We start from the raw sequence: 22500 nt of genomic DNA on the forward strand, positions 1-22500 counted from the left end.
GGGACATTAATAGGTGGAGCTCAGAACATTTATGCTTATATTTAGGCTACACGAACACGAGTTTTAAGGGGCTCACGGATGAAGCTTGTGTTCAAGGGCCCTTATTTTGGACATGAAATCTTTTGGTAACACTTTATTTTACTGTGTCTGTGTTACATATTTTACATACTTACCACAGTAAATTATGCATAATTACATGCAACTAAACCTCACCCAAATCCTACCCTAACCCTAGAGTAAGTGCATGTTGTTTATTAATATTACTCAGTACTTAAATATATAGGCTAATTACACTGTAACAATGACACCCTAAAATAAAGTGTTACCGAAATATTTTTTACGGCAGCATTGTCTAGATGGTAAACCAGTTTTAAAGCAAGTTACATAATCATATTCCTTTTTTCAAGTAACTATAGTAAAGTAATGCATTTGGCCTTCTTTTAAATTCACAACAAAATATCTGAGTTACTTTTTCAAAACTTTTCCCATGTAATGACTGAAGGCTCTCCTGAGAGAATCGTGAGTCTGAACATGATTATTATTGTCAATCATATTATAGTTCTGGACTAAATATGAACATGCATTTACTCTTATTCACAACTTTCCTGTGAGTCTTCTTTGGCGTCGCCATGACACTCGATACTTCCTGTTGACGGTATCTCAGTCCCGGTGTGGTGAACAAATGAGTCCTATTGAAGAGATGGTGAAGAGACGGTGTTTGTTCACCACACCGGCGTGCCGCGGTCACTTGCATTGCACATGAACAGGAGCGCATCTCATCATAAATTAACCGAAACTCAGACATGAGAAATGTAGCCTATCTAAAGAAAGCTTTAAATGTCTTTAAACGAAACAATTCAAAACCAAAATAAATAGGCTACTCTCTGATTATGTAATCCATGATGTGCATTTCTCTCTAGGCTATAGACGCGTTCACTACGGAGATAGCGATCGTCAACTTCATCTTTGCAGCCGACACTGACACAGAAAACACTAGTTTATTAATAAAAATCAATGCACACGTGTCACCGGATTTACAAATGCACATCTTGCTTGTTGCACGCACACTCGGCACACACATATTATGTCGAAATAACGAGATATTGTGTTGAAATAACATTATTAATAATAATAAATCTTTAATAATATTTGATTGAATGCCGAATGTTGTGCTTGTTCAATTTAATAAAATTAATACTTTAATTGTGATCATTAAAATAATCAAATATTAAATGGCAAATTTTTGCTCATTTATTAAAAGTATTTATATATAATATATCTAGCACCCCCTCAGCACATGTTAAAAAATTACCTTGTTATAACAGCCCACGTATTAAAAATGGTTGGGTCTAAATCGGGCTCATAATTACAGTTAATGTGTCGGGCCGGGCTTGGACGGGCTCAGGTAGGGTCGGGCTTGATTTTTTGGGCCCGATCTAAGCTCTACTCGTCATTACCCAAGCAAGTTGTTTGGGCTTGTTGAGGCTCTCCGATAGCAGTATCTTCAGGCTAACGTAAACCGTAAGTTTGTTCTACGTTGCCATAGCAATCATGGGAAAGGTCAGAGTTCGGGAAAGTTGTGAATATGCACAAAAACACATTCAGTATTCCTCAAAATCAATAAAAACAGTAAAATGCAAACTCAGAGTATTATGCAAACCCGCAATTATTATATATCTTAAACAATGTACTTTATGCATTTAATCTCACTTTATTAACCAATGCTTTTGCTTTTGACCTTCGATGATCCATTCAGCCATAGGAATGACTTTTGATGAACATTCAGAACTTTTGTGCTTTTTTTGTTATTAAAAACAGGGGATAAAAAGTAGCACATAACTTTCCATAAAAGTAACTAAGTATTGCAACTAGTAACATTTTTAGGGAGTAACGCAATATTGTAATCCATTATTTTAATAACTTTCCCCGACACCGTTTATAATATAATAATGACAACAATAGTCATAAACTGTAAGAGAATAGCGGAGGAAAACATTGTTTGCCAGTGGATGAATGATAAAAACATAACAGAGTGTGAATAAACAATGTTATCGTGCTGATATAGTTATTGTTGATAAACACTTTATTTTAAAGTGTCTTTCAAACACTTATTACATATAGTTACTGTAGTAATTACTATAAATTGTGCTTCGTTACATGCAACTAACCCTAAACCAGCCCTAACCCTACATGTTAATTATTATTAAATGTATAATTACACTGTAACAATGACACCTTAAATAAAAAGTAACCAGTTACACTAACACACAGTTACACTTTACAGTGTAATTATACATTTAAGTAATATTAATGAACAACATGAACTTACTATAGGGTTTGGTTTAGGGTTAGCATGTAATTATTACCGTTATTATACAGTAAATACATGTTACGTGTTACAAAGACACTGAAATAAAGTCGGTTACACTTTATTATTGGGTGTCATTGTTACAGTGTAATTATATATTTAAGTACTGAGTAATATTAATAAACTACATGTAATTACTCTAGGGTTAGGGTAGGAGTAGGATTTGGTTGAGGTTTAGTTGCATGTAAAATGATTAGTTGAATTTATTTAAAAAAAATTATCGTAAGTGGTTGCACACAATTGATTTTACCTACATTTAAACAAATGCATTAAGTTGAACTTAATCAATTTTAGTTCAACTTAATGCATTTGTTTAAATGTAGGTAAAATCAATTGTGTGCAACCACTTACGATAAAAAAATGGATTAAATTCAACGAATCATTTTTTTCAGTGTATGCATAATTTACTGTTATGGTTATATGTAACATGTAACAAGGACACTGTAAAATAAAGTGTTACCAAACAGACATTAGACTTTATTTAGCAGTTGTAGGGTTGAGGTTGCGCTATAGATCAAAGGTGGCGTAGATATGCGACGTGTAAAACACACGAGATAGAGATGTCGACTGCAGGTTTGAGTTGCACGTTCCCACATTAAAGCTGTAAGCCTGATCTTCTATGAGAGATCAAGTTTCCACGAGAATACTTTCCTGCATTCGAATCCCACTTGCCTTGACTGAATGAGTTTCATGATAGTAGAAGTGCTTTACATCATGAACCATGCAATCCAACTATACTTTTATATAAATGTACTCGATCCACAAAAGGCTGCTGAGGCTCAAAGGTCTTAAAATCTCCCTGTATTCTTTCCTTAAAACTCATCTTTAATCACCAAAAGGACATATTTAAAAGTTTTTTGCTTGAAAATAAATTCTTCATGGCTTAAAATATCTTGACTGTAACTCCACACCCTTGCCTCATTTCTTTTATGCGGTTCTATGAAGCCCCGCCTCCAGAGATCCACGTTGATCTGATTGGTTACAAGGTAGTTTGTGACGTCAGAAACACCAGCGATTTCAAAGCGTGTTTTTGAGACTGTCTTTGGTTCACTGCAGTTTTAAGGAGGAAATACTCAGCAATGCTGTCGACTTATGAATTTACACATGCTTTGTCTTAAAGCATATTAAAAACACCACATAGACACATAAACAACATTAAAAACTGGAGTTTCACCAGAGACGCCTGATTTCTATTCAACACACACACATTCTGCTGCAGTTTCGAGCAGTTTATTCAAGCAAATGACAAGATTCAGTCTTTCATATTTTCTCCAGTTTCTCCAGTGAACGAATGTTTCATGCAGACCTGATCTGTAGAGTTGATTAAAAAAGGCCTGGTCGTTGTACAGTATTAGTTATTAAAATCTTACATGGACTGGTGAACTCAGGTGTACTTTTAAAACGGTCTTATTCACACTAAATCACATTAACACAAGAAGGACACAACAAACACTTTATTAAAACATCATGAGCACATTTTAAAGGGATAGTTAACCCAAAAATGAACATTAGCCTCTGATTTACTCGTCCTCAAGTCATCCTATGGGCCCTATTTTAACGATCTGAAGCGCAAGTATCAAACGCGAAACACAAGTAACTTTGTGGGTGGGTCTCGGGCGCTGTTGCTATTATACCGGCGGGATAAATGACTCTTGCGCCCGACGCAAATCTAAAATGTGTTGGCCTGAAGTCGCTTCATTACTCATAGGTGTGGTTTGGGCGTAACGTGAAATAAACCAATCAGAGCGTCATCTCACATTCCCTTTAAGAGCAGGCGCGCTTGTTCCATGGCGGATTGCTATTATAACGGCGGATTTGCCAGGAGCGGTTCACAGCCGAGGAGACCGGCGTTCTCATCAGGGCCGTAAAACACAGAGAAGTGACATTGGGGATGGAGAAACACACCCAGATTAGCTTCGGTTAAACAGGCGTATGATAATTTGGGTAAATGTGTAAGCTAGATTTATGCCTATTTTTCACATCTTCATGGACACAACAATGATTTCCCTCATGTGGAATATTTTTCCTTGTAATAATGTATGGTTTGCAAAAATGAAAACTGCTGCGTCTGTGTGTAGATGAGAGAATCAAAGTGTGTGTGTGTTGTGCACACGCTACATTATGGCCAAGCATGCGCCCTTAAAATAGCATCTGAACGCGCCACTGACTTTAGACGAGGTTTCTCCTGGTCAGTGGCGGAATTGTTTTCTGAAACTGCAAAATAGCACCAGGGAACGTTTGCACCGGAACACGCCTCCTCTTTTCCCTGAACCGCCCCCGGGAGCGCAAGTTCATTCCCTAATTTACCGACGTCCATCTGTGGAGGGAAAAGCCTGCTGTGCGCGGGTGAGAAATAGGAATGACACATGCATCGCTGTACAAAGTCAATTGCGCTCGGTGCAAGATAGGGCTCCATGTGTATATTACATTCTTCTTTCAGACGAACACAATCAGAGTTATATTAAAAAATGTCCTGGCTCTTCCAAGCTTTATAATGGCAGTGAATGGCTGTTTCTGTTTTGAAGTCCATAAAAGATGGATGGATGCACTAATGATGGACAGATGCACTTTTATGGACTTCAAAACAGAAACAGCCATTCACTGCCATTATAAAGCTTGGAAGAGCCAGGACATTTTTTAATATAACTCTGATTGTGTTCGTCTGAAAGAAGAATGCCATATTCACCTAGGATGACTTCAGGGAGAGTAAATCATGGGCTAATGTTCAGTTTTGGGTGAACTATCCCTTTGTTTCCTCGAGGGAAAGTGGACCAGGGCTCTTAAAACCCCATGAATCCACCGTACCTCTTTTCCATCCCTGATAAGTTTCCATCCTCATGCTCCTCTCGGGAGCGCTTTAGGAAGCGTTTAATCCACTGCGGTTCCCCAACACGCCTCATGAACCCCCCGTAACGCTTGTGTAACTCTTTTACCCCTCCACCCCTCTTCATAAACCCCCCGTAACGCTTCTCTATCCCCTCGTCTTCATCTGTCAGTGTTTCAGCTTCATCATTGCTCAGGATTGCCTTTTCCGGCTCCGTCCCGTAGAACTCCGCTGTTTTCTTCATGAATCCCCCATAACGCTTCATAAAGCCTCCATATCTTCTGTCCACATGATGTTGTTGCGCCTCCAAGTGTTCATGTTCAGCGGATCCAGGAGTGCTATCATCTCTCAGCATGAAGTGTTTGCACAAACTCCAAGAGTTTCCTGAAGTCATGCGCTCCTCACACTCCGACACACACTCCTGTGAAAGACAGTCAGTGAGAAACACAACAGTCAGAGAAATTAATTGGCCCCTAAAGTGAGGATCTGAAACAGTGGCTCCATCACCCCCCCCCCCCCCCCAGCCTATATACATATATAAATATGCAAATGAGCGCGAGTGTTTTGGGTGATAGAGGGATGAGTAGGTGTAAAGGTTGAGCTAAGCTTGTGGGAAACCATGGAAACACTAATACTGAGTGACATTTTAACAAAGTACACCAATACCGTACTCTCTCCAACACACACACACACACACACACACACACACACACACACACACACACACACACACACACACACACACAAATCATTACTATAACGTTTGGTGAAAGCAGGTTCCGGTTGCGGATTCCTGGTGTGAAGAGTGTGTTGGTCAAAAATGACCGAAATTATTATTTTTATTTCAATGAAATGAATGTACTTATTTAATATTTTGTATTTTTAGGGGATTTTATGATATTTTTATGGTAGCCTACGTAATTATCAACAGTTCGTCGCATTACTCGCATAAGTTGCGCTTAGACTTAGTCGAATCCGTATGTTCATTTAGCCAGAAGCTAGTTATTTTACTTTATAAAGTTTTAAATATGGATATTTTTCTTACACAAACGTTTAACTTCAGAAGGCTTTATTACCCCCGGAGCCTGTGGAGCACTTTAATCATGGATAGATGCACTTTTATGATGGATAGATGCACTTTTATAATGAATAGATGCACTTTTATGATGGATAGATGCACTTTTATGATGGACAGATGCACTTTTATGATGGACAGATGCACTTTTATGATGGATAGATGCACTTTTATGACGGATAGATGCTCTTTTATGATGGACAGATGCACTTTTATGACGGATAGATGCACTTTAATGATGGACAGATGCACTTTTATGATGGATAGATGCACTTTTATGACGGATAGATGCACTTTAATCATGGATAGATGCACTTTTATGATGGACAGATGCACTTTTATGACGGATAGATGCACTTTTATGATGGACAGATGCACTTTTATGATGGACAGATGCACTTTTATGATGCATAGATGCACTTTAATCATGGATAGATGCACTTTTATGATGGATAGATGCACTTTTATCATGTATAGATGCACTTTTATGATGGACAGATGCACTTTTATGACGGATAGATGCACTTTTATGATGGATAGATGCACTTTTATGATGGATAGATGCACTTTTATGATGGATAGATGCACTTTTATGACGGATAGATGCACTTTAATCATGGATAGATGCACTTTTATGATGGACAGATGCACTTTTATGACGGATAGATGCACTTTTATGATGGACAGATGCACTTTTATGATGGACAGATGCACTTTTATGATGGATAGATGCACTTTTATGATGGATAGATGCACTTTTATGATGGATAGATGCACTTTAATCATGGATAGATGCACTTTTATGATGGACAGATGCACTTTTATGACTGATAGATGCACTTTTATGATGGATAGATGCACTTTTATGATGGATAGATGCACTTTTATGATGGATAGATGCACTTTTATGACGGATAGATGCACTTTTATGATGGACAGATGCACTTTTATGATGCATAGATGCACTTTAATCATGGATAGATGCACTTTTATGATGGATAGATGCACTTTTATCATGTATAGATGCACTTTTATGATGGACAGATGCACTTTTATGACGGATAGATGCACTTTTATGATGGACAGATGCACTTTTATGATGCATAGATGCACTTTTATGATGGACAGATGCACTTTTATGACGGATAGATGCACTTTTATGATGGACAGATGCACTTTTATGATGGACAGATGCACTTTTATGACGGACAGATGCACTTTTATGATGGACAGATGCACTTTTATGATGGATAGATGCACTTTTATCATGTATAGATGCACTTTTATGATGGATAGATGCACTTTTATCATGTATAGATGCACTTTTATGATGGATAGATGCACTTTTATGATGGATAGATGCACTTTTATGATGATAGATGCACTTTAATCATGGATAGATGCACTTTTATGATGGACAGATGCACTTTTATGATGGATAGATGCACTTTAATCATGGATAGATGCACTTTTATGATGGACAGATGCACTTTTATGATGGACAGATGCACTTTTATGACGGACAGATGCACTTTTATGACGGACAGATGCACTTTTATGATGGATAGATGCACTTTTATGATGGACAGATGCACTTTTATGATGGATAGATGCACTTTTATCATGTATAGATGCACTTTTATGATGGACATATGCACTTTTATGATGGATAGATGCACTTTTATCATGTATAGATGCACTTTTATGATGGATAGATGCACTTTTATGATGGATAGATGCACTTTTATGATGATAGATGCACTTTTATCATGTATAGATGCACTTTTATGATGGACAGATGCACTTTTATGATGGATAGATGCACTTTAATCATGGATAGATGCACTTTTATGATGGATAGATGCACTTTTATCATGTATAGATGCACTTTTATGATGGACAGATGCACTTTTATGATGGATAGATGCACTTTAATCATGGATAGATGCATTTTTATCAAGTATAGATGCACTTTTATGATGGATAGATGCACTTTTATCATGTATAGATGCACTTTTATGATGGATAGATGCTCTTTTATGATGGATAGATGCACTTTTATGATGGATAGATGCACTTTAATCATGGATAGATGCACTTTTATCAAGTATAGATGCACTTTTATGATGGACAGATGCACTTTAATCATGGATAGATGCACTTTTATCATGTATAGATGCACTTTTATGATGGATAGATGCACTTTTATGATGGACAGATGCACTTTTATGATGGATAGATGCACTTTTATCATGTATAGATGCACTTTTATGATGGACAGATGCACTTTTATGATGGATAGATGCACTTTTATCATGTATAGATGCACTTTTATGATGCATAGATGCACTTTTATGATGGATAGATGCACTTTTATGATGGATAGATGCACTTTTATGATGGACAGATGCACTTTTATGATGGACAGATGCACTTTTATGATGGATAGATGCACTTTTATCATGTATAGATGCGCTTTTATGATGGATAGATGCACTTTTATGATGGATAGATGCACTTTTATGATGGACAGATGCACTTTCATCATGTATATTTTTTACTGTCTATGGTATAGATGCACTTTTATGATGTATAGATGCACTTTAATCATGGATAGATGCACTTTTATGATGGATAGATGCTCTTTTATGATGGATAGATGCACTTTCATCATGTATAGATGCACTTTTATGATGGACAGATGCACTTTTATGATGGATAGATGCACTTTTATGATGGATAGATGCACTTTCATCATGTATAGATGCACTTTTATGATGGACAGATGCACTTTTATGATGGATAGATGCACTTTTATGATGGATAGATGCACTTTCATCATGTATAGATGCACTTTTATGATGGATAGATGCACCAACAAGTGCGCACTATGTAGTGGACTTTGTTTTCAAGCGCTCAAGTCACTCGCACATGCGCTGTTGTGCGCGCACCATTCGCGCGGGCACAAAATGTGTGTTGCACACGGATGTCCGCGGATGAGTGTGGAGACGGCCACTACTACACTACATCACAACTGCGCGTGACCTGGACTCTTCTGTTATACGTGCACGTCATCATCACATGTAGCCAAGTTATAGATGCATGTCGTACAGTGTGATTATAGTTATGATCTTATAGGATTGCCGAAATCGCACAGTCAGTAGCAGACAGGAGTTGCAGCACACGGACAAGGCTTAAATACACACTGGGAACAAACACTAACACACACATTCAGGAAAACCAGGAAAACAGGACCTTCAAACTAAGCATTCACGACAGGACAAGAGCACAAAGAACAGGACACACACACACACACACAGAGAGAGAGAGAGAGAGAGAGAGCACACACACGCGCGCGCACACACACACACACACACACACACACGCGCGCGCGCGCGCGCGCGCGCACACACACACACAGAGAGAGAGAGAGAGCACACACACACACACACACGCGCGCGCGCGCGCGCACACACACACACAGAGAGAGAGAGAGAGTACACACACACACGCACACATCACAAGTGTGTAATTAAATTATCTGGCATGTTGCTAAGCTGACATGAACACGTCATTCAACCAAAAATGATAAATATGCCATTATTTTCACTCCCATTTCCTACAATGTCAGATCAAACCAAGATCCGACAAAACAAAATCCTTGTTGGAGTTCGACAGTGCTGACGATTCTCCTAGCTGTGTGTGTGTGTGTGTGTGTGTGTGTGTGTGTGTGTGTCAATGAATAAAATAAATAACAGCATAAAGAACTGAAAACACATGAGGTTTAATAAATGATGTCAAAGTTTTATATATTTATTCAGGAATTATTATCATTGCTGTCATCTTACTTTAGTTTTGATCATATGTTTGTAATATAGCACAATATACTTTACATGATTTATATCAAAAGACGGATGGCTGAAACATCATTTTTAAAAAAAAAGAGTAATTTAACATAACCCCAAAACAGCGACACTAAAACCCAATCCTGTTCTACATTCGTTTTCCTGCTTATGTTCTACAACAATAGTGTTTATTCAGGAGAAAACTGTGTCATCTCTTCTGTTTAACATGCATCAGATTCTGCTATAAATGTCCTCATCGATTACTCGATCACACGCCATCAATTACTCTGGTCCATTAGAGGTGATTAATTGTTGTATATTAACACATTTTTATGGGAAGGTTGATCACACACACACACACACACACACACACACACACACACACACACACACAGTTCGTCACGATCTCGGCTGTTTATGTAAGTGAAGCTTCAGGCTCAGCCGTTTAGATTACTGTACTATACAAATATGAATATAGCTATTTTATTATTATGAAAACTGACCGACTTCTGCCTTAAGGCAATATTGTTTGATAAATACTTTTAATAATGATAGCGAGTTACAAAATGTTCATTAGCTCCAGAGAATTGCAAGAATTAGGCTAATGAAATCGTTTATTTGTTTTATTTAAGCAAATGTAACATTAAGAAAATAATATAGCCTATAAAAGAATTAGTAGCACTTTATCGTATATTTTACACTCTCAAATGACTTTCAAACAAGTAGTGTGTACTTTCATCCCGTTTTCCTCTGTGTGTGTATAAACACTTACTATCGAGTTTATGTTGAGTTGCCGCGAACAGAACGCGCAGTTTCCACTGCAGTCCGCGCGCACGGCCAGGCACGCGCACAGCATCAGGCACGCGCACAGCATCAGACGCGTGCACCTGGAGCTCACGGGAACTGTCAGAGTCTTCAGGAAAACACACAGAACACACTCTTACAACGCTTTTTATCTATGCATTAATTAAAGTTTGTGCCGTATAAAAACCTCAAACAACATTAAGCGATTAACAATTCAGAATATCACTGGAAAACACCAAGATAAGCAGTTTCACTGACCTTCATCACTGCGCCACTTACTCCTGTCCGTGCGTGTAAAGTCTCTCAATACTAAAGACACAAGAATGCGTTACTATTAGAGTTAGAGAGAGAGAGAGAGAGAGAGAGAGAGAGAGAGAGAGAGTGTGTGTGTGTGTGTAAAGGGGCGGGGCGATGGGATCGTGCGCTGCACAGTAAATTAAGCGAATTAATTAAGTGAAATTATAAATGATATAGTTCCTGACTGACATGTAACATTATTTTTGTATAAGTCACACTGTTTGTATAAGTGGCTTTTATAAGGCTTGTATATGATGAACTGATCTGTTATGAGAGATATTTCTGATTAATAGCCTATATGCAGTATTCTGGTAAGTAAACCCTTTCCTATATCTGATTTACTCATAAGAAAATGTGTTCTGATCTTAATTTAACTCATAAAACTATAATAACACATTTTGGGGAAGGAGCTCAAATGATGTTGATCATCTTTTAATTAATTACAATATTTAACTCCATTTAATACCAGTTAAATTAAATCAGTCTAAACAAAATCCATTAACATTGAAATTACAATTGCCTAAATGTTATGAGACCATTAGATTAATGATTTCTAAATATAGAAATATGAAATTATATTACTATTATAAATGAATCTAAAACCGCCAGTGGGTCATAAGAAGTGAATCATAGAATCATTCATTCAACCGATTCGTTCATTCGTGTAAACCGGCTGATTCATTCATGAACGAAGCAAGTGTGCACTGACTTTACGAGTCATTGAATCATTGACTCACCTGATTCCTTCAAAAGGATGAATCATTCAAGAACGAAACTGTGTGATGCACAGTCTATGGTGATGCAACATTTCTACTTTGTTTGGAAATATTTTCGTCTGTAAAATAAAACTGTCAAAACTGTCCAAATTTACAATGTTGTGTCAAAATTTTGAATTCACATAACATTGAAAAAAAAAAAAAAAAAAAAAAAACGGATTTTGCAATAGTGAAGATATTCGAGAAAACAGCACTTGTGTGATATTGCTTAACTTAAAAATGTTATACAATAACTCATACAAGGGCAATTCATATCATGTTTTTATTATTTTTTTCACACGTGAATCATATAATCACGTGTGTGTGTGTGTGTGGAATCAGGAATGGACAAAATTTAATCCCATAAAATATTCACTACACTGAGTAACTTAATCGTATGATGTTTATTTAGGCATTAATGTTCAGTTTTGCCCGAGGGAATGTTGATCCAGAAACAGAGCTCAGAGAATAACCTGTGGAACTGTTTTGTTATTAAAATTAGTCCTCTAAAATGAATATCCGTAAGTACAAAATAAACAAATGGTAATATCGTTGTTTTATGTTTTCTCATGTTTAATAAATAATTATACCAAGCATCCACGCAAAACACTAAAGCTTCCACGAGAACGCTTAGCATCACAACACTCGGTAACACTTTACTTCAGTGTCCTTGTTACATGTTACATGTACCATAATAATTACAGTAAATTATGCATAATTACATACAACATCAACCAAATCCTAATCCTACCCAAACCCTAAAGTACATGTTATTTACTAATATAACTCAGTACTTAAATATATAATTACACTGTAACAATGACATTTTAAAATAAAGTGTTAGTGTAACCCCAAACTCTAACTGTAACTCTATATAATATCCTTGCAATGATCTCAGATTTGAAAGGACAACAACATGAACAGCTTCAGTTCTCATCAGTGTTGATGTGCTGCACTCAAACATTAAAGAACACTCAATTCAAAGACGATAAAGTAAGCAGAGTTCTTTATGCAGATGCTTATCGATGCGAAGAACCACATCCTGTAGAATCTACACTCTTTCGTCAGGATGTGGCCTTCTTCTGTCATAGTGATTAAAAACAGCTGGAGCGAGGAGTCATATAGAGCTGGTAAGTCCCGCCCCTTCCGTAAAACCCCACTGGACCTCTAGGTTGAAAAACCGTCAATGCAAGTGAATGGGAGAAAATAATTATTTTCTGGTCCCGTTTGAATTGTGCCATGAATGTGAACATATGTTGTCTGTGAATTTTTTATATAACTTTTCATGTTACGAGTTTGACAGTATATGGTATGATTCTTCGGCTAGCAGTTGTGGAAAAGACATAACGAGAAAGACTACATGTCGCCTATGTGACGTCACCCCATAAAGTTGACTTACCCGTGGTTTTCACTAACTTCAACGATTTTGTCCTCTCCCTGAAAGAAGGCGGTGAAGTGCACCAAAGACACAGCCATGTTTAGCGGGATCCGTGAGCTCGTGTCCGTGTGCGAGCGGTGGTGACGTTTCAAACTCGTCGAAAGCAGCGAAGAGTTGTAGTCCACAAAGTGCTCTCACACAAAGTCTAACCGTATCAAACTTCTACCCGCTAAATTGTAGCATTCTTTACACGAATAATTATATTAAAAATTCACAGACAACATATGTTCACATTCATGGCAAAATTCAAACGGGACCAGAAAATAATTCTCCCATTCACTTGCATTGACGATTTTTCAACCTATAGGTCCAGTGGGGTTAGCGGAGGGGGCGGGACTTACCAGCTCTATGAAGATATTGTTCTAAAAATCTTTCAACACACAGCAGAGTTACACCAACTGGGCCTTTATCACTGAAATCACTTTCAGAACGATGTTTTTCCAGCTGATGAACGATAAACACACATCGACAGCCAATCAGAATCGACCCTGCTTTAAGAGCTCGTGCATTTAAAGAGACAGACGAAAAAAAACAAAAAAAAAACCAAAAAAAAAAAACCATGTAGAATAAACAGAACAATATCGTCTGCTACTTCTATATAGTAGCCTATTCGAAATACAGTACTGGATTACCTACTATTTCCAGCGAGTTTATGTGTAAGATGGACACTTTACTATCCCATGAAAGGATTTATGAACGCTGGTAGGTCACGTGACAGTAACAACATGGCGGATCGAGTACGGCCGATTTTCATTCATACTATATAGAATGTACTATTTTAACAGTAAATTCAATGTCAAATGTCAGTATCAGTGTCAGTCTACCACATCATTCTCAGTCCAGGCATATGAACCAGCTTGGAGAAAATCACCATCCAGACAGAATCCATGTGAAAACTACCTTTAGAAACTGGTTTTATCTGGATTTCCCAGCGATACACACTCTTCTGCTCTTCAACTCTGACTCATTTCTCACTGTTTCTCTGTCAGTGTTATGTGTTTCTTCATTGTTCGAGTGTCACATGAAGTGGTGCTCTTTTAAACAGCTGCATTATTTATGCATGATGATCATCAGACATGATGAACAGTGAAAGCACTTCAGTAATACTAGTGACATACTAATATTTCTCTGTTCTCTGTCATTTCTCTGTCCATTTACAAACTGAAATTAGTTTCTGTCCTTCTAAAAGTAATAACTACTGATTATTAAAAAGTGCAATATGCATTTATGCCTGAGAATACTGTACATAGTTATTTAAATCCATCAATTTAAGTAACTATAATTCTTAATAAATGAATAATGTGCAAACAAGTGAAGTAACACCATATAGAATTTTAGAAATGAGGAAAAACAAAATGCATGTAAATATTTGGCTACAAATAGCTTAGTATAAAAATACAAGTGGACAGACGTCACATCATGGGGAAAATGCATTAATATTTTAAGATCAACGCTATGCAAACATACTAGTTATATATCATTTGAAGATGCACAGGCATTAATTGTACCCTGGTAATCCAGAGTTCTCACGAGAGCACAAGTTGAATTTGCTCAGCGAGTTACCTCGAGTAATGATGCTCATTAAATATGCGCTTGTATCCGAGCTGCACCAATCACATCGGGTTATCTGATATAGGCGGGCCGGAGGCGAGATGACGACAGCGCTGTGACGTCGAAGTCATTAGTAAACATTGCAAGATGGCTCTGGATGAACAGCAGTTGTTTGAAACGGCTTTGGCTGATACCATGAACGAGTTAGACGTGGCTTTTTATCTAAAAGAGGAACAGAAGACGCCGCTCCAATCGTTCCTTTGCAAGAAGGCCGTTTTTGCTGTTTTGCCGACCGGATACGGCAAGAGTCTAATCTACCAGTGAGCTCCGCTGGAAGCTAAGCGATAACTTGTTGTGATTGGTCGTAGTGTTATCCAATTGTGTGCAGTGAGATTTTCAAATGCATGCTTGGTGCCGCCCCTCGAGCTGGCCGAGCTTCATTAGTCGATGCCAGACCATTACTCTTTCAGATTTAGGTCTGGATTTCCAGGCTACATTAAGTGGCAATTTTAGGTCAAATTACAGACGTGATCACAAACGCCACATTTAAGCATTTCAAGAGCTCGCCCTCTTTCAGCAGATTTACTTTGCAAATAATTGACAGTCATAACCTATTTTCATTTACAATAATCAGTAGATTCAACGTTAGCAACCTACTTTCATCAGTCACATGCACGTTATATCTCAGTTCTCGGCTCGTTTGGACCGGATCGTTGAATCAGTGAGTTATGAGGTGTGTTCACGTCACAGCATCACGAAAGCCCTTCGATTTCAATTCTGCGGATTATCCAACATGGACCAGACGGTTAAAGCCTCAGGACTGAGTGCAGAACCCCAGGAATATCATGTCAACTCCTTGTTATAGGAGACAAGGCCGATGATATCCTCGCTGGGAGAGTCAGACAGAAAGAAGCAAACACACGTCATATTTGAACAGGCTCAGTTTAATTGGCGATGCCGAAACGATGGAGAAAATGCAGAGACTTTTACAACACAAGCTGGCAGAACACTGCAACTTCAGGGCGTTAAAAGAGAAGTTAATCAAAGACCGGATAGTTGTGGGAATCAGAGACGGGACTGTAGGAACACTTCCGCCTAGATCCGACACTAACATTAGTTAAAGCCATCCAGAAAGTGTTGTTACCGATGAATGTTACATGGATCTGAATCAACATCTGCTCATGCAATCAGAGGTAAAGCCTCAAACAACAAAATATCAGAGACAAAACAAGCCAGAAAGATTACATGACGGAAAAGGGAAGCAGATGTGGAATGGGACGGAAACATTCTTGTAAGGATTGTCCTTGCGAAAGAAGCAGAGTGCCGAAAAGAGAAAGAGAAAAGCCCATTTTGCAGCTGCACGTTGAACATATAAACTGGACAGAGCAATCATTAAGTGCGAGGACAGCTGTGACTGCCGATCCACAGGACATGCTCAGAGAAAGCAGCACCAGACGTACTGTATGGGCAGAGCATAACATTCACGATGTAAACAGATGTTTTCAGTAAAAGGACACTCAGCACTCAAGACATGCATGTTGTAAACACTCTCACAAAATCTTCTCTGGGTCTTCCAGCTTTAGAGGTGAACAAGTGTCTTTCAGACCCACTAAAATAAACCTTACAGAAGAATGTGTGAAAGATTCTGTTTTTGAGTAATCATTCTGAATAGCCGTTTCACTGACACTGTTGTCTTAGATGTGGAATGGGCACAAGAAAATAATGACTTTAAAAGCCTGTGCTTCAATATTTCTGCCCATTTCTGTGGATCTTTTTGCAGAGTGGCAGACGAAATCACGTCGAGGTGAGGTGGTTTGCCAGCAAATTGGAGTGTGTATTCAATTCTGATTGTTCTTAAAATGCCCCTAAATGCTTCTGAGTAAATCAATAGAGGCTGAATGATATAGTGTGCTCTAAGAGAGTGGGGGAACGACTGTATTTTTCCCCTTCCATCACAGCATATATTGACTTTATTGCACATAGATAATGTGGAACGGTCATTGCACAAAGAACTACACAAAAAACACACGAGTACTGAACGGCTCTCATGCCAAAAACATGAATCCCCTCATTCATTCTCCATCATGGTTATATTTAGGATTAGGTGTGGGGTTAGGGTTAGGCAATCAAATATTGGCTTCAATGAGGCGGGTAATAATTTGGCAGGGAGTCCCGGTTCGGCAAAACACCGGCTCTTATAACTCCACCGAAACGGCAGATTGCTTATAAAGAATCCATGGTTGGATAGTGGTTGAATAATCTTGCCGGTTTTGTGCGGCCAGAAAGTACACAGTGTCGGCCCAGATCCGGCCCACATCTGAGCAGTGTTGAATCCATGTGTGCCGGATCTGGGCCGATACTATGTTGCTGTCTGGGCCTTGTCTCACTTCTTTGAAGCATTACCCATGAGAAATCGCGAATTGAACAAGAAAATTCCCTGACTTTATGTGTTTGAGAGAAAGGACCCAGGCGTTTAGGAGGCTATGGTTCTCGCCCTGTGGTGTCTGTCAGAACACAGACCGGAGACAGGGTTTGAACACTTAAAGGATAGTTCACCCAAAAATGAAAAGTCTGTCATCATTTACTCACCCCCAATTTGTTCCAACCCAACCTGAATGAATTTCTCTCTTCTGCTGAACACAAAGGAAGATATTTTGAAGAATGTTGGCAATTAAACAGTTGATGGACTATTTTGACTTCCATCAACTGTTTGATTTCCAATATTCTTCAAAATATCTTCTTTTGGAAACACCTTTTCCACTTTGGCTACTGATCATAGAGCCCTTGGCCGTTGGGGGTCAACCATCATCCCGACAGGCACTTCAGTACGGCCTGCAATAATCTCTGGCCATTCTTGCCAAAGTAACATGAACTTGGTCCAGAAATGACTTTTCTGACTTTGTCTCCGCCGCATGAGACTAAGGCTTTCAGAATCTTGGGAGACAAATTGAGGCAATGAACTATTCAAAATAGTTCCCATCAAAATGTGATTTGATGTTATTGGGTTTGATGGCCCAATCTGACCCAATAAACCCAATAAAGTTAAAGCATTTGATGGCTGCCCCATCAAAAGGTGATTTGGTGTTATTGGGTTTGGAGTTCAAGATCACCTCCTCTTCAGTTAAAGGTGTTCTGAGTTCCTCCTGTTAGTTTGTTTGTTGATACTTGTTGATAATTGCATGAATGATCTCAAATTGTGGTGTTGAGTGCAGTTGTGGTGTTGAATGAAGTTGTGGTGTTGAGTGCAGTTGTGGTGTTGAGTTCAGTTGTGGTGTTGAGTCCAGTTGTGGTGTTGAGTTGTGGTGTTGAGTGCAGTTGTGGTGTTGAGTTCAGTTGTGGTGTTTAGTCCAGTTGTGGTGTTGAGTTGTGGTGTTGAGTCCAGTTGTGGTGTTGAGTCCAGTTGCCAGGTGTGGTGTTGAGTCCAGTGTTGAGTCCAGTTGTGGTGTTGAGTGCAATTGTGGTGTTGAGTGCAGTTGTGGTGTTGAGTCCAGTTGTGGTGTTGAGTCCAGTGTTGAGTCCAGTTGTGGTGTTGATTGCAGTTGTGGTGTTGAGTCCAGTTGTGGTGTTGAGTCCAGTTGTGGTGTTGATTGTTGTGGTGTTGAGTCCAGTTGTGGTGTTGAGTCCAGTTGTGGTGTTGAGTCCAGTTGTGGTGTTGAGTCCAGTGTTGAGTCCAGTAGTGGTGTTGAGTGCAGTTGTGGTGTTGAGTCCAGTTGTGGTGTTGAGTGCAGTAGTGGTGTTGAGTCCAGTTGTGGTGTTGAGTGCAGTTGTGGTGTTGAGTCCAGTTGTGGTTGTGGTGTTGAGTGCAGTTGTGGTGTTGAGTCCAGTTGTGGTGTTGAGTCCAGTGTTGAGTCCAGTTGTGTTGTTGAGTCCAGTTATGGTGTTGATTGCAGTTGTGGTGTTGAGTCCAGTTGTGGTGTTGAGTGCAGTAGTGGTGTTGAGTCCAGTTGTGGTGTTGAGTCCAGTTGTGGTGTTGAGTCCAGTTGTGGTGTTGAGTGCAGTTGTGGTGTTGAGTCCAGGTGTGGTGTTGATTGCAGTTGTGGTGTTGAGTCCAGTTGTGGTGTTGAGTCCAGTTGTGGTGTTGAGTCCAGTTGTGGTGTTGAGTCCAGTTGTGGTGTTGAGTGCAGTAGTGGTGTTGGGTCCAGTTGTGGTGTTGATTGCAGTTGTGGTGTTGAGTCCAGTTGTGGTGTTGAGTCCAGTTGTGGTGTTGAGTGCAGTTGAGGTGTTGAGTCCAGTTGTGGTGTTGAGTGCAGTTGTGGTGTTGAGTCCAGTTGTGGTGTTGAGTGCAGTTGTGGTGTTGAGTCCAGTTGTGGTGTTGATTGCAGTTGTGGTGTTGAGTCCAGTTGTGGTGTTGAGTCCAGTTGTGGTGTTGAGTCCAGTTGTGGTGTTGAGTGCAGTTGTGGTGTTGATTGCAGTTGTGGTGTTGAGTCCAGTTGTGGTGTTGAGTCCAGTTGTGGTGTTGAGTGCAGTTGTGGTGTTGAGTCCAGTTGTGGTGTTGAGTGCAGTTGTGGTGTTGAGTCCAGTTGTGGTGTTGAGTGCAGTTGTGGTGTTGAGTCCAGTTGTGGTGTTGATTGCAGTTGTGGTGTTGAGTCCAGTTGTGGTGTTGAGTCCAGTTGTGGTGTTGAGTCCAGTTGTGGTGTTGAGTCCAGTTGTGGTGTTGATTGCAGTTGTGGTGTTGAGTCCAGTTGTGGTGTTGAGTCCAGTTGTGGTGTTGAGTGCAGTTGTGGTGTTGAGTCCAGTTGTGGTGTTGATTGCAGTTGTGGTGTTGAGTCCAGTTGTGGTGTTGAGTGCAGTAGTGGTGTTGAGTGCAGTTGTGGTGTTGAGTCCAGTTGTGGTGTTGAGTGCAGTTGTGGTGTTGAGTCCAGTTGTGGTGTTGAGTCCAGTTGTGGTGTTGAGTGCAGTTGAGGTGTTGAGTCCAGTTGTGGTGTTGAGTGCAGTTGTGGTGTTGAGTCCAGTTGTGGTGTTGAGTGCAGTTGTGGTGTTGAGTCCAGTTGTGGTGTTGATTGCAGTTGTGGTGTTGAGTCCAGTTGTGGTGTTGAGTCCAGTTGTGGTGTTGAGTCCAGTTGTGGTGTTGAGTGCAGTTGTGGTGTTGATTGCAGTTGTGGTGTTGAGTCCAGTTGTGGTGTTGAGTCCAGTTGTGGTGTTGAGTGCAGTTGTGGTGTTGAGTCCAGTTGTGGTGTTGAGTGCAGTTGTGGTGTTGAGTCCAGTTGTGGTGTTGAGTGCAGTTGTGGTGTTGAGTCCAGTTGTGGTGTTGATTGCAGTTGTGGTGTTGAGTCCAGTTGTGGTGTTGAGTCCAGTTGTGGTGTTGAGTCCAGTTGTGGTGTTGAGTCCAGTTGTGGTGTTGATTGCAGTTGTGGTGTTGAGTCCAGTTGTGGTGTTGAGTCCAGTTGTGGTGTTGAGTGCAGTTGTGGTGTTGAGTCCAGTTGTGGTGTTGATTGCAGTTGTGGTGTTGAGTCCAGTTGTGGTGTTGAGTGCAGTAGTGGTGTTGAGTGCAGTTGTGGTGTTGAGTCCAGTTGTGGTGTTGAGTGCAGTTGTGGTGTTGAGTCCAGTTGTGGTGTTGAGTGCAGTTGTGGTGTTGAGTCCAGTTGTGGTGTTGATTGCAGTTGTGGTGTTGAGTCCAGTTGTGGTGTTGAGTCCAGTTGTGGTGTTGAGTCCAGTTGTGGTGTTGAGTCCAGTTGTGGTGTTGAGTCCAGTTGTGGTGTTGATTGCAGTAGTGGTGTTGAGTGCAGTTGTGGTGTTGAGTCCAGTTGTGGTGTTGAGTGCAGTAGTGGTGTTGAGTGCAGTTGTGGTGTTGAGTCCAGTTGTGGTGTTGAGTCCAGTTGTGGTGTTGAGTCCAGTTGTGGTGTTGATTGCAGTAGTGGTGTTGAGTGCAGTTGTGGTGTTGAGTCCAGTTGTGGTGTTGAGTGCAGTAGTGGTGTTGAGTCCAGTTGTGGTGTTGATTGCAGTTGTGGTGTTGAGTCCAGTTGTGGTGTTGAGTGCAGTTGTGGTGTTGAGTCCAGTTGTGGTGTTGAGTGCAGTAGTGGTGTTGATTGCAGTAGTGGTGTTGAGTGCAGTTGTGGTGTTGAGTGCAGTAGTGGTGTTGAGTGCAGTTGTGGTGTTGAGTCCAGTTGTGGTGTTGAGTGCAGTAGTGGTGTTGAGTCCAGTTGTGGTGTTGAGTGCAGTTGTGGTGTTGAGTCCAGTTGTGGTGTTGATTGCAGTTGTGGTGTTGAGTCCAGTTGTGGTGTTGAGTCCAGTTGTGGTGTTGAGTCCAGTTGTGGTGTTGAGTCCAGTTGTGGTGTTGAGTCCAGTTGTGGTGTTGATTGCAGTAGTGGTGTTGAGTGCAGTTGTGGTGTTGAGTCCAGTTGTGGTGTTGAGTGCAGTAGTGGTGTTGAGTCCAGTTGTGGTGTTGAGTCCAGTTGTGGTGTTGATTGCAGTTGTGGTGTTGAGTCCAGTTGAGGTGTTGAGTCCAGTGTTGAGTCCAGTTGTATTGCATTTCTGTCAACAGATCCTTCTAAATATTACACACTGCACCTTTAAGGGATGAGCTCACGACCCTCCTTGCCTGCTGAACTGTGAGCTCTCGGATTCCAGCAGTCCTGGTTCCCACAAAGACCTTGAATCGACATGAGTCTGACTTAAACCATGTCAGGTCAGTGGTTGAGTCAGACACATGATGCTATTCCTGATAGGGAAGGTGAGTTTGCCGACTATCAACTTTGCAAGTTGAGCTCCAGTGACTTCTGCAAAAAGCTCCAGTCTTGGAATGGTTTGTTGTCTTTGTGGTCTGACTCGAGATGCGTCTCCGGCACGGGATGTGTGTGCGCTAACATGGACGCTAAAGACCGCAGTATCTTGAGATCAGGGGAGTGAGGTTTACCTGCACAGCTCTCACTATTTGGCCTCCGTTACACTCACCCGCAGTAAACCTCACTTCCATCCGGGTCACGGCACCAATGTAAACCCCTCCGGTTCCAGTGGGGCTCAAACCGGGAAGGCCACAGTCTCTAGCATCAGACGCTAGTGCTCTTCTTGAGATCAGGGGAGTGAGGTTTACCTCATTAGCTGGTCTCTGTTACACTCACTGAGTTCTCCGTGTCGTGTGCAATCACTTTGAACAAGCTCTCTTTTGAGCCGGCTCATGCAGAACCACTTTATAAACCCGCTGAAACTAAATGGTCTGTAAACTAAATCGGAGCATGTGGCCATCTTTATAACCAATGCTGACCTGCCTATGAGGGGTCGCCTTGCATATTCATGGCTGGATACATATAGTGGATGAATAATTTTGTGTGCTATGCGTGGCTTGTTGCTCTAAGGCAGGGGCGAGTGAGACGAGGGAAGCCGCTTGATGTATTTTGTCTATTTTTCTCCAGCTATCACAGCGGGATGATGATATTGGGAAACAGTCATTGCACAAAAAACTCATAACATTCCATCTCTGTCCTAAACTTTAGAGAGAGGTTGAGGCAACTCGAGTACTAAAGGGGCTTTAAATGGGAATTTGAGAAATTATATCATGACGAGTCACTATCCAACTCAATGAAAGAACATTAAAGGGGACATATCA

The 22500-nt window shown here is 40.3% G+C and overlaps 1 protein-coding gene across 1 annotated transcript; it reads right to left on the reverse strand.

Annotated features, from left to right (window-relative positions):
* Nucleotides 1-3567: 3567 nt before the first annotated feature.
* penkb (proenkephalin b) lies at nt 3568-11256 on the reverse strand. The gene is made up of 3 exons (XM_079865066.1): nt 11175-11256; nt 10885-11025; nt 3568-5613 (listed from the first exon to the last, which is right to left on the reverse strand). Exons 1-3 carry the CDS (start codon nt 11178-11180, stop codon nt 5149-5151), a joined length of 612 nt encoding a protein of 203 aa, XP_079721192.1. The 5' UTR covers nt 11181-11256; the 3' UTR covers nt 3568-5148.
* Between the last annotated feature and the right edge of the window lie 11244 nt (nt 11257-22500).

The sequence above is a fragment of the Squalius cephalus genome (assembly GCF_949319135.1).
Source record: "Squalius cephalus genome assembly, chromosome: 3".
Classification (NCBI taxonomy): Eukaryota; Metazoa; Chordata; class Actinopteri; order Cypriniformes; family Leuciscidae; genus Squalius; species Squalius cephalus.